This window comes from Rattus rattus, chromosome 6 (genome assembly GCF_011064425.1).
Source record: "Rattus rattus isolate New Zealand chromosome 6, Rrattus_CSIRO_v1, whole genome shotgun sequence".
Taxonomy (NCBI): domain Eukaryota; kingdom Metazoa; phylum Chordata; class Mammalia; order Rodentia; family Muridae; genus Rattus; species Rattus rattus.
In genome coordinates this window covers 50,006,899-50,019,216 of record NC_046159.1, presented here as the reverse complement: position 1 = coordinate 50,019,216, position 12,318 = coordinate 50,006,899, and the positions used below count along the sequence as shown (strand labels likewise).

General features: G+C 44.7%; 1 protein-coding gene across 1 annotated transcript in view; it reads right to left on the bottom strand.

Annotated features, from left to right (window-relative positions):
* Nucleotides 1-10,224, bottom strand: part of Tafa4 (TAFA chemokine like family member 4) — a 156,029-nt gene extending 145,805 nt beyond the window's left edge. The window contains exons 1-2 of the mRNA XM_032907222.1: nt 10,153-10,224; nt 4,250-4,365 (exon numbers count right to left, since the gene is read on the bottom strand). Coding sequence (XP_032763113.1) covers nt 4,250-4,364 — 115 coding nt within the window. The 5' untranslated portion in view covers nt 4,365; nt 10,153-10,224. The remainder of the gene's footprint in view (nt 1-4,249; nt 4,366-10,152) is intronic.
* Between the last annotated feature and the right edge of the window lie 2,094 nt (nt 10,225-12,318).

The following is a 12,318-nucleotide window of genomic DNA, read 5'->3' as shown; positions in this document are numbered from 1 at the left end:
ACACCCATACAGTAAATAAACATAAATCACCAAATAACTGATGGTACGCCCATACAGCAGATGAACATAAATCACCAAATAACTGATGGTACGCCCATACAGTAGATGAACATAAATCACCAAATGACTGATGGTACGCCCATACAGTAGATGAACATAAATCACCAAATGACTGATGGTACGCCCATACGGTAGATGAACATAAAGCACACCAGAGAGGAACAGATGCCAGCAAGCATTTACCATCTGAAGACCTCCAAACTCTTTTGTTAAGTGGAAAAGATCAAGTTACAAAAGTTGGTATGCAACATGATAGAATATGTCTGTGTGTACACATGCTGCTTTTTGCAGAATAGCCAACAAAAGGAGGATACCTTTTTCATGCTTACCTAAATTATTTGGGATTTTTACTGCCAGTGTAAAACTTTACAGCAGACCACATGGTGACGAATGAACAAAATTAGTCGGCCCGTTCATAAATAGTTTAGTGCCAGTGGGCTTTACAGGAATGGGGGCACAGCTTATGTGACCTCCAGAAGACTAAAACTTACTTGGGATTCAGACGTCCTCACTCTGGACAGGTGAAATGCAGCATGAAGATCAAAAAAGGAATGTGGAGGTCTTCGTGGCTAGGCATGTGACCTCTATAAAAGATGGCTCTTCAGGGAGCACAAAACATCAACTCTAAAACAGAGTCACTGTGAGATAAAGATAAACCCTGATTCAATTGGTGGTCAGTTAGAGAGTGATGGGCATTAAAAATTCCAGAGATTAAAAACCGAGGGCTTCCAAGAGCCAGAGGATGCCACAGGTGGGGCACGTGTGCCAGGAAACCAAAGGAACTCATCTGTATAGAAATTCCAGGTTAGTGTCTGTTCTTCAGCAGGCTTACCCATGGTCACACTCAACGCCCTTACCATCCCTTCTGATAGTCCAACTTTTGCTGGAATATAAGACACTGCCTTTCTTGGGAACAATTCTGTTCTTCAGAGTTAGCTATAGAATTCTCCAGCTCCTGACTTTGGAGTTACATAGGAAACAAGGATTATCACCGATAACATGGGAAGGTTGGCCTATTTATCAACTGAGCCATCTCCCCGGCCCTCTTCCTTAAAGTTTTAATTTCTCTTTACCACCCACCCCTCTCCAGCCCGATGCCTGGAAATCTGCTGATAATACACACTTTGCTACACTTTACCAAGCTCTACCCTAGAAAACAGATGAGCATTAAACAGATGAGATTAATGACTTCAAGTGCCCAGGCCCCCTAAATGAACTCATCAAAAGACACAGCACAATAACCAGCTACCTATAGCTGCTCCAGAACAGCCGAGTGCTATTGATTTTATTCTGATTCCCCAAAACTTCGGTCATTATTTTTCTCATCTTCAAACTGTCACTTGAGGGGAGAAAATTGAGTTGTGAGAGACTTAAGAAATTATCTTGAGCCTAAAACTGCAGCAACCCTTAGCACGCCAGAGTAAGGGAACAGAGAGCATGGCATATCTGTCTTGGGGGCGGGCTATCCCATCAATCAAATTTCTCACACATAGAGGCCTGTGGACAGGAGGATTTACATTTCTGACATGTGCCTAGTGTAAAGTTCAAACTTTACTTTCTTGGGGCCAGGGGAGACACAGGGTCTCTCTATACCATGTAGGCTGGCTTTGAGCTCACGATCTTTCTGCTATAGTCAAGTACAATAGGATATTATGACTATAGTCCAAGCTACTCTGAGGGCTGAGGCAAGATGACCTCTTGAGCCTCAAATGTTTGGGGCTAATATGGGGAACACTGTGGCTTGGATTGAAAGGTACTTCACAGACTGAGTGTTTGGATGCCTGATCCCCAGCTCGGTGGCACTCTTTGGGACACTTGTGGGACCACTGGAGGATGGCACTGAGCTGGGGGAAAGTGGATCACTTTAGGCGGGGCATAGGGTTTATGGCCCTTTCTTGGTTCCAGTCCTTTTTCTCTCTGCTTCCTGAGCCACTGAGATGCAAGCAAACAGCTGCCTCGTGTTCCCACCGACACGATGCCCTGCTGTTTGCCTACCACAGCGATGCCCCACTGCCCCCTTCCCATACCTGATAAACTACACCTCCCAGTTCTCCCTCCCTTAAGTTGCTTTTGGGCAATATTCTATCACATCAATGAGAAGAGAGTAATTAATGAAGCAATAGAACACATATCAAAATCCCTACTCAAAATAAGAACTGCCCTACATGCAGACCCTACATTTAAATAGATGCCCACATGTGGCAACATATCCATGACACAAAGGAGCAAATACTTTTCTGGGGGATATTTTTATCATCGGTTGTGAGACTATGAGTATATGGTGCTAGGCTAAGTGTATTATACTACTGAACCGGACTGACTTGGAAAACACCCAAAGACAGTGAGAAAATAAATACTCCCCGCTAAATCACCAAAGGAAGTTGTGAGCCAGCTAGAGTCTTGGTTCCTTATCAGACATGTGTGGTTTTATTTGTCCAGCATACGGTTTTCAGTATGTGATCTGGCAGTTTGGAGAGTTATCTGGATAACAAACCGTATCCTGTGGTTTATAAATAAAGATGAAAACGCTGGGGCTAGAGCTCAGTGGTAGAGGGCATGAGGTGACAGCTTCGATCCCCAGTACTAGAGAAAAAAGGAAAAAGGCAATGTTGAACATTTGCCAATATCGTAGTTGGTCACATCCTCTTCCTGAGCTCAAAATCTCATGCTACATCTGGCTCCAATGAGCACCTCCATCCACGTATGCTGTGGCCTCCAGTCACCACACCAGGACTTCACCAACCTGCCTTTGGTCAGGAACTAAAATCTTTCAGCATCATAGAACTCCTAGACGCACCAGCACGGTCAGGCCATAGTGATTAGGTTCCAGCTTTCTGGGCCTGTTGTGACACACAGCACTATGGATGGTGGAGATCGAGGGCTTCTTCATGGTGTGTGGAGACAGACAAAAGGCCAGAAGGGAAACGACTTCCAGGGATGATGGGGAACTCAGGAGAAACAAAGATAAACATTACATTTCCTCTCGTGTGCAGAATGAACTTAAGTACGCCTGTGCACCTGCACAGACGCAGATAGGACTTGAAAGCAAGAGGGGCTATTTGCAGGGAAGAAAGGGCATAACAAGAGAAGGTGAAAGGGTCACCAAAGGGTAGTAGAGTGGCAATTATGAACAAAGCACAATGACAATTACATCATGAGACCTGTTGTTTTGCACAATGCTATAACCTTAACTTTAAAGGGCTATGTACCATTGCACTGAATAACGGGACCCCAATGGAGAAGTTAGAGAAAAGACTGAAGGAGCTGAAGGGGTTTGTAACCCCATAGGAAGAACAACAATATCAACCAACCAGAGCCCCCAGAACTCCCAGGGACTAAACCACCAACCAACGAGTACACATGGAGGGACCCATGGCTCCAGACACATATGTAGCAGAGGATGGCATCATCTGGCATCAGGGAAGAGAAGCCCTTGGTCCTGTGAAGGCTCCTTTCCCCAGTGTAGGGGAATGCCAGGGCACTGAGGTGGGAGTGGTTGGCTGGGAGTAGGAGCATCTTCATGGAAGCAGGGGGGAGGGGGCATGGAGAAGGGGAGAAAGGGGAGAACATTTGAAATGTAAATACATAAAATACTCAAGAAAAATAAAATTTTTTAAAAAAATTAAATAGAAAAAAAGCAGTATACAGACATGAATTTCACTAGAAATTACCAGAACAACTATCTCTCCAGGTTTCAACACACTTCCCTCTGAGGCTCATGAAAATGCACAGGTTACCCCTGCTGTCTCTTTACTTTGTCATTTCTTCTCTTCTCTCCTCAGTTATGCCTGTCATTCAGAAAGGGTCCTAAGTTACCGGGAAGGTCCTCTCAGGATAGCCCTGAGTCAGCTGAGATCCAAACTTGACCCTGATTTCCAGGGAACTACAGGAATGTCTACACTCAACACAGAGTACTATTGACTTCCTGACATTCGGAGAAAAAAACACTACTAATACAGAAGCACCAGCAGAGTAAAAGCTAAAACCCCAAAGAGATGCCAGGTAACACCTTGTAAAGAAGCCCAGAACAGCCCTGCTCCAGAGAAAGCCATCAGCCCCCGTCTGTCCATGGCTCTGCCTCGCCAGCCAAAGCGCTTGTCAATCACCTGTGTCTAACGTGTGGACTCTGGTGTGCCCAAGTGTTTTATTAATCGATCTCAGCAGTGCATAATGAGCTTAAACGGCTTACCTGCATGTCCCCGGAGGTGCTGGCTCGAGGCGGACATCAGCTTACAGCAGACCGTTAACATGTAGGCCAGAATCAGCCAGTGAGACAGCAGCACCCACTTAGTGCAGACTCTCATCCTGGGGAGAAACAGGATCCCAGTCAGTGAGGACAAGGAAGGCCAAGCTCTCTGGCCACTCCCCAGGCAGGGAAGCAGAGAGAGGCTGATGAAGAACCTCAACATGTCTGTCCTTCATCCTCCCTCCCCCAGGAAAACAGCAAACCCATCAAACTTCAGTTGGCCCCGAGCATTGACTTGGGTTTCAGCAAATGTCTTTCATAATAAAGGGTGTTCTCAGTTAACGCCACACCATCCTAAGAGTCTGCTTAGGAGTCCCCACGGAACAGCTAAAGCTGGGGACATATTCTATTATATCTCAAAGTGTAGACAGAACACGCTACTTGAGAACAAGAGCCCTTCTCAAATAGACAGGCTCTCTATGTCAATGCCCCCACAAAATTTGGGCACATGTAGCCCAAGAGATCTGGGGTTCTGTGCCTTTATATTAAGAACCTCTATTCCTGAAGATATGATTTCCAGTTCACTACACAAACCTCAGAATTAGGTAGGGAAAACCGACGGTCTAAAAATTCAGGTATGGAGACTCATACCTTAATTCCAGGACTCAAGAGGCTGAGATAAGAGTATCACTGAGTTCAGAGTCAGCATTGGCCCTTTAATGTCCAAACTAGCCTGGGCTACAGAGAGAGTGCCCGTTATCAAAAACTGGAACAAATGGAAATAAAAATAAATTGTCATCATATGGATGGAAGGTTTTTTTTTTTTTAAAGAGTTCTCCAAAGCAATTCCATTCACAATTAGCTACACCCTTCATTCAAAATAAATGAACAAATGAAAAGACCACCAGGGGCTAAAGAGATGGCTCAGCAGGGAGGCCGGTAAGTGTGAAGATGAGGACCTGAGTTGGTATCACAGCATCGAAGAAACAGAAAAGCCAGATGTGGACACACACACACACACACACACACACACACACACACACACAGAGAGAGAGAGAGAGACACACACAGACACACATACGCACACACACACAGATACACACACACACACACACACACACACACACACACACAGAGACACACACACACACACACACATACACACACACACACACACATATCAAAAAGCTCCTAGTTTTATGACTTATAAATATTGTAAGGAAAGGAAAGTTGACTCACTGTTGCATTAAATAATAAAACATGATGCGCCATCCCACACTGCACCGGGCACCGGTGGGCCGCATGGCACCGATGAGGTGTTCTTGGCAGACTCTCTGACCCTTTGCTCTGAAATCTCTCCACCGGGTTTGCTAAGTTCCCATGGTGGCTCACACCAGCCCCATGCAGCATCCGCCGCCCATCTCAGGGTTAGCGGTCACAAAATCCCTGTCACCCGGTAAAATCAAAACTCTCGAGGCTTGTAACTTATCAGTCAGATTTATATCAGTAAATTCTCAACCCACAAAACGCCCAAACACAGAACTCAGAGCCAGGTGATATCGATATAAGCTGCCCACTTTGATTGGACAAATTGTCCTGTAATAATCCACTCCTTACATGATATTCATAGCTACCTGTGGCTATTTAAAGCCACACAGGTCTGGGTCTTGCTTCTCTCCCTCCATTTTCCTTCCTCCTCCCCTCTCCACACTCTGTCCTGAAATTCCCAGCCTGCCTTTCGTTTACACTGCCCAATCACAGGCTCTTGCCTTACCTTGTGCCTACCCTCACCTACTTACAGACAACAATCTACAATTCACTTATTCTACTTTTACTTTTAAAATGACATTTTGGAAAAAAAGGTGTGTGTGAGTGTGTGTGTGTGTGTGTGTGTGTGTGTGTGTGTGCGTGTGTGTGTGTGTGTGTGTGGTATGAGTTGTATCCACTGGTGCTGACATTACAGGCAGTTGTGACCTTCTATATAAGTACTGGAAACCGAGCACATGTCCTCTGCAAGACTAGCAAGCCCTCTCTTTTCCCCAGCCCCTCAATTGGCTCGTACAGCAAAAGTCCAAACACAGCCCCTGCCTTAGAACTCTGCCCAAACAAGTGGATGTCTAAGTCCCTCCCAAAAGTCAGGGTAGTGTTTGCCTACAACCTACACACTTCCAATCTAGCAGTGTATTTCCTGTATAACTCTATGGCTCTTCACCACACACCACTTGAACGAGCACACACTTCCTCTGTAACGAACAGCACACCCCTTATGTAATGCACCCCTCCTGTACAACCACATATTTCCTCCATAACCACACCCCTCCTACAACCTCCCACCTCCTCTGTACACCTCTGTACACCTTCTGTATACCTCCTCTATATACCTCTGCGTACCTTCTCTATACCTTCTGTATACCTCCTCTGTATACCTCTGTGTACCTCCTCTATACCTTCAGTATACCTCCTCTGTATACCTCTGCATACCTTCTCTATACCTTCAGTATATCTCCTCTGTATACCTCTGCATACCTTCTCTATACCTTCAGTATATCTCCTCTGTATACCTCTGCGTACCTTCTCTATACCTTCAGTATATCTCCTCTGTATACCTCTGCATACCTTCTGCACACTTCCACAAGCTCACCCACCTTGTATAACCTCACACTGACTCAATTACTGCACACCTCCAGTATAGCTACACATAGTCTTTAACCACAAACCTAGACAACCATGCACCCCCTCTATAACTTCAACCCTCTTTATATGTGCATACCTCCTGTGCAATAGCCTCTATATAACACACACACACACACACACACACACACACACACACACACACACCCCTCCTGTGAAGCCATATACCTCCTGGATGGCGCACACCTCCTGCACACTTTAAAAATCATCCCTAGACTACTCGTGATTCCTCAGGAGATATAAAAGCTACAGAAATAGCTGTTCTTCTGCAATGTCTGGGAAATGCCGAGGACTTTAAAAGTCTGCGTATGTTGATGCAGATGCGGTTCTTTACAAATAGTTGGTCAATCCAAGAATACAGGGTCCATGGGTCAGTGGGCCAACTCTATGAAAAACAAAGACTATAGGGCAGAGGATAAACCGGGCAGGTGGGATTGGGTTACTATTAGGGTAACCCTTGGGAAGAGTCAAAAGGCCAGCAGGACGTCAGCTGCCAGCCCACCCACAGGTGCCTCAACCAGAGCTGCCATTCCATTCCTTGGGACAGCAACATCTCAGGCAGAGGCCCCAGCAAATACTCCCAGGCACAGGATCTGCCCCATCCCTCCCTATTAAGACTCTCATATTTCAGCCAGATGCATCTTTTAGAGAAACGCCACACTGCTCGTGGACCTGCATCTGAGCCCACCTTTGAAGCAGTCAGGCCGAGATGAGAGTCTAAGATCATCTCCAAGTTAGAGGTGACACACAGCATTGACTTCTTCTTGCCCTTTTAAGCTGTTGAAAAGCCCTTTTGAACTGCTAAATGAGGCGATTTGTTCTGCAGCCATAGGGAACAAATATGTTCAAGTATTCTCTGTTTGAATCATGGATTGCTACAAATTAGAAACCAAGGATCCTGCCTACAAGTGTTTCATTTGTTTTCTCCACCACCACCACCACCACCACCACCACCACCACCACCACCACCACCACCATCATCATCATCATCGAGACAGAGTCTCCAAATGTAGCCCTGGCTGACCTTGAATCTATTTCCTTAAAAAATTGCTCCTGGAACTCTGAAGCTCACATTTCTGTGGACCAGGGTGTGTAACAGCAGCTCCATGGAAATGCCCCCACCACTAGCTGGTGTCTAAGGCCCTGCCAACCCAAGTTATAGCACTCTCAATTCTTAACCCTAGAATAAGAAGAAAAATACCTTGGAGTCATTAGATCAGTAACTGATGTTGGGGTTCACAGTTGGGACTTAAATCACCATGTACAAGACAGAATATTCCACTAAAAATTAATCAAGGGGCTGAAGTATGTTGCAGTTGGGAAAGTGCTTGCTTGGCGTGCACAAAGCCCAGTAAAATCCCAGGATGCTGCACGCCTGTTAGCCTAGCACCAGAGACACAAAGGCAAGAGGATCAGAAGTTTTTTATTATCCTCAGCTAAATAGTGAGTTCAAGGCTATCCCAGATCACAAAAGATGCTGTCTCAAAAAAGAAAAAGGGATCGAATATGAATATTTCAATCTCTTTGCCTCCCTTTAAGTTATACATAAATGGTAAATCATAGCATCTTAATTTAGTATGAAGTCCACATAGTGGTTTCTTCATAGCCTTTCAAGTGGTCGCTCTAGGGCTTAGGTCCCTTTACAATGTGCAGTGAGGCAGAGGAGATGGGAATTAGTTCTGTTTTCATGCCAACCCTCCAAAGCAGAAAGGCAGAGCACTGAGGACTTCTAAGTAAATGGCTAAAGTTGGCAGGCAATAGTACACCAAAAATATAAGCTTGGTTTTTTGCAAGTTGGGAGTCTAGCATGGGTCTTCTGGTCATTGCTGAAGGCCAGAGAACATGGTCCACAGTGATTAGAGTACTGGGTTTAATTCCCCACCACCCTTGAACAGGAAGGGGGAACACAAAAGGAGTTAGCTGGGCACGTCCTCACCTAGAGGCCCAACTGGGAAATCAACCCTTGGGATGATGGAAAGCTTGTCCTTGGGCTTTGTAATTGAGGTCGACACGATATAGTATTGGCCAAGGACTCTCAGCCCCTAGAGGTTTGATGTGTGCAGTCCTGGCCCTGTCTTAGTTCTAAACTACTCTTCTAAAGGAATCACAGTCCCATTGTAGAGTTTACCTGAACAACTAAGTTGGACAGAGGACATGCACTGCATTGAACTCTAAGTCAGTTGGCTGGGATCTTAATTACACCTGCCAAATACCTTTGCCTTTGCCCTGTGCTTGGAATCTTCTCAAAGGAGAGAGAGCTCCATGGTAACCATAGTACCTTCCACAGTCAGGAGGGAACTGCACCAAACTGGCTTCCAAAGGGACCAATGCTGGGCTGCCCCCATCTTCTGGTCAGCTTCTCTGATCCCAGCATAGGTGTAACCAGTCTCTTGTGTTCGCTTCCCTCTGTTTCTCATCATCCTGAATGGTTTCATGTTGATGAAAATGGTTTCATGTTTAACAGGAAAGTATCCTGTTAAATCCAAACAAGTCCCTAAATCGCTGAGAACAGACGTTCCAAATCCCAGGCCATGATCTCTGAGCCAGATTCTCATGGCAACAGTTCTAGATAGCATGTTTCTCCTAAAACAAATGTTTGCTAAACAACAGCTGTGACTTCTGGGCATGGCGACAGCGCTGGGGAAGCAGAGGCAGGTAGCTCTATATGGATTCAGGGCTAGCCTGGTCTACTTAGTGAGACACTGTCCCGACCTCATTCCCTATTCAAGTGTCAGGGTTGTGTAGCGAGGGTGGAACGGGAGGGTGGGTCCGTTATTCAGACATACTTCTGTGTCTCCTTATCTTCTCCCAGTGGAATGTTCCAGAGGGCTTCACTCATTGAGATGAAGTCATTTCAAAGACAGTGCTAACATGAAAAGAATGACAATTCTCCCTTATTTTGATTTTTTTTTCCAAGAAAGGGTTTCCTCTGTGTAACAGCCCTGGCTGTCCTGAAAGTCTTTCTGTAGACAAGGCTAGCCTCAACTCAGAGATCCTCCAGCTTCTGCCTCCTGAGTGCTGGGATTAAAGGACTGAACCACCACTGCCTGACTTGACAACTTTATACACACACACACACACACACACACACACACACACACACACACACAAATAATAATAATAATAATAATAATAATAATAATAATGCATTTTTAAAGGCTTTCAGAATGCTTCATCAACTCTTAGCATCCTGGTGTCTATTAAAATCATTTTACCTTGGAGAGTTCACAGTCCGTGGTTCCAGTCAAACACTGTTACTCAAGAAGATCCTGGAGAGTGACCGTGAATGTCCGTTTGTAGCTGGGACCAACCATATCTGCAGCTCCACAAAACTACTGGGACTTGGAAGACCTGTCTTCAAAGAAGACAAAAGGAAGAAAAAACAGGGATCAATTAGCATATAAGGTTTCTAGGAGTAAAAGAATGCTTTCTACCATGACGTCAGCAGCCCACAAATAAACAAACTCTTCTCTATCAGTAATGCTGGCCAGGGAGCAAGGACGATCCAATATTGATTACCTAGCCACAAGCTAGTTCACACAATATAGACAATTTTCTGTTTGTTTCTGTATACAAATACATATGTTCATATTTGTGCATTCATGTAAGCAGGTATGTATGTGTGTAAAGAGGTGTGCAGGAATGTGTGCGCATGCCCATATGTGTGCCAGGGGACAAGCTCAGGTGCTGTTCCTTGGGCACCACCATCTTTCTGGGTTTAGTTTCTTTTGTTGTTGTTTGTTCGTTTGTTTACGACAAGGTCTCTTGCTGGCCTGGATTTCCCTAAATAGCTTAGCCTGGCTAGGCAGTGAACCCCAGGAATCCATCTCTTTTCCCCTCCCCAAAGTTAGAACGACAAATACCATGCTACCACACAAGGCTTTTTATTTTATTTTATTGTTTTGTTTTGTTGAAACAGGGTTTCCCTGTGTAGCCATGGCTGTCCTGAAGCTAAACACCCCCCTCTCTCTGTAGAGCAGGCTGGCCTTGAACTCACAAAGAGTTCTCTCTCTGCTTCCAAAGTTCTAGGACTAAAGGCATGCACCACCACCACCTGGTGAAGCTTTTACTTTTGTAGTGTGTGTTCTAGAGAACTATTTCAAGTCCCTTCCTGATGAACTGAGCAATCTTCTAAGCCCAACGCAATACAAATTTAAAATAGAACTGTTCTCAACGGCAGCTTTTGGCATCTGAGATACACAGTTTCACAGTCTTCACTTCACTGACCACTGGACAAAAGGGACATCTGCAACCATCTTCAAGGCTCCTTATGAAAAAGTGTTAATGGGAAACACAAAAAAGGTCTTTTCAACATAATTCATTATACCAAGTTATAAAGAGTTCAAGTAAGTCCGTAGTTGACACTCAACACCCCAAATGCACCAGAACTCTTCCACCTAATGAAATCGGAAGAAAGGAAGAAAGGGAGAAAGAAAGAAAGAGAGGAAGAGAGAGAGAGAGAGAGAGAGAAAGAAAGAAAGAAAGGAAGGAAGGAAGGAAGGAAGGAAGGAAGGAAGGAAGGAAGGAAGGAAGAAAGAAAGAAAGAAAGAAAGAAAGAAAGAAAGAAAGAAAGAAAGAAAGAAAAATAGATCTGAATGATTCAAGAGCCAGGAAAAATCCAGTGGTCAGTGCTTGCCAAACACGTTCAAGCTCTGGGTTCGCTCTCCAGCACTGTATAAAATAAAAAATACATTTCTAAAATAAAGTCATCTGAAAAACAAAATGGGCCCTAGACTGTACCGATATGCACCCTGCTGAGTGGAATACACCCCTCCTCATGGTACAGAGAAAAACAATCACCCATACTAATAAATTATTGGATTTGACATTTAATAAATAATGAAATTATAAAGATGATTTTCAAAATGCCACCTCACTACTTTGGGACCCTCATGAACCTGTTGCACCACCAGGCCCAAGGTAGATAGATCTTTTCTTTAGATAATTCCCCCAGTTTGATGGGAGAACCTTTCAAGTGGTGGACTTCAAGACCAACTCCTTTAAGGGTCATGGGAAACAGAGAGAGAGTGCCAGGAACAATCCACACCACAAAAGGAAAATGGCTTTGAACAGCTGCATAAATATGAGTTACTCAGGACGTTCATGTCCCAGCTCGTCCAACTTTGTGAGAGCATCTTTGTTGCCATGGCCACCCAAGGGCATGACGTGACCTCCTGCTATTGGAAAGCAATATATCACATAATCTATCAGAGCCAACTCCTTCTCGTACCAGAAACAAAGGTGACCTTTCCTGGCTAATATTCATGTTGTTTTCTTCACGCAAAACCACTGAGCATTCTGTTTTCAATTCACTAAAAACAATATACTGTCCGTGAAGATACCATGTGATCAAATAGTTCACATGCCGGGCAAAGTACCCT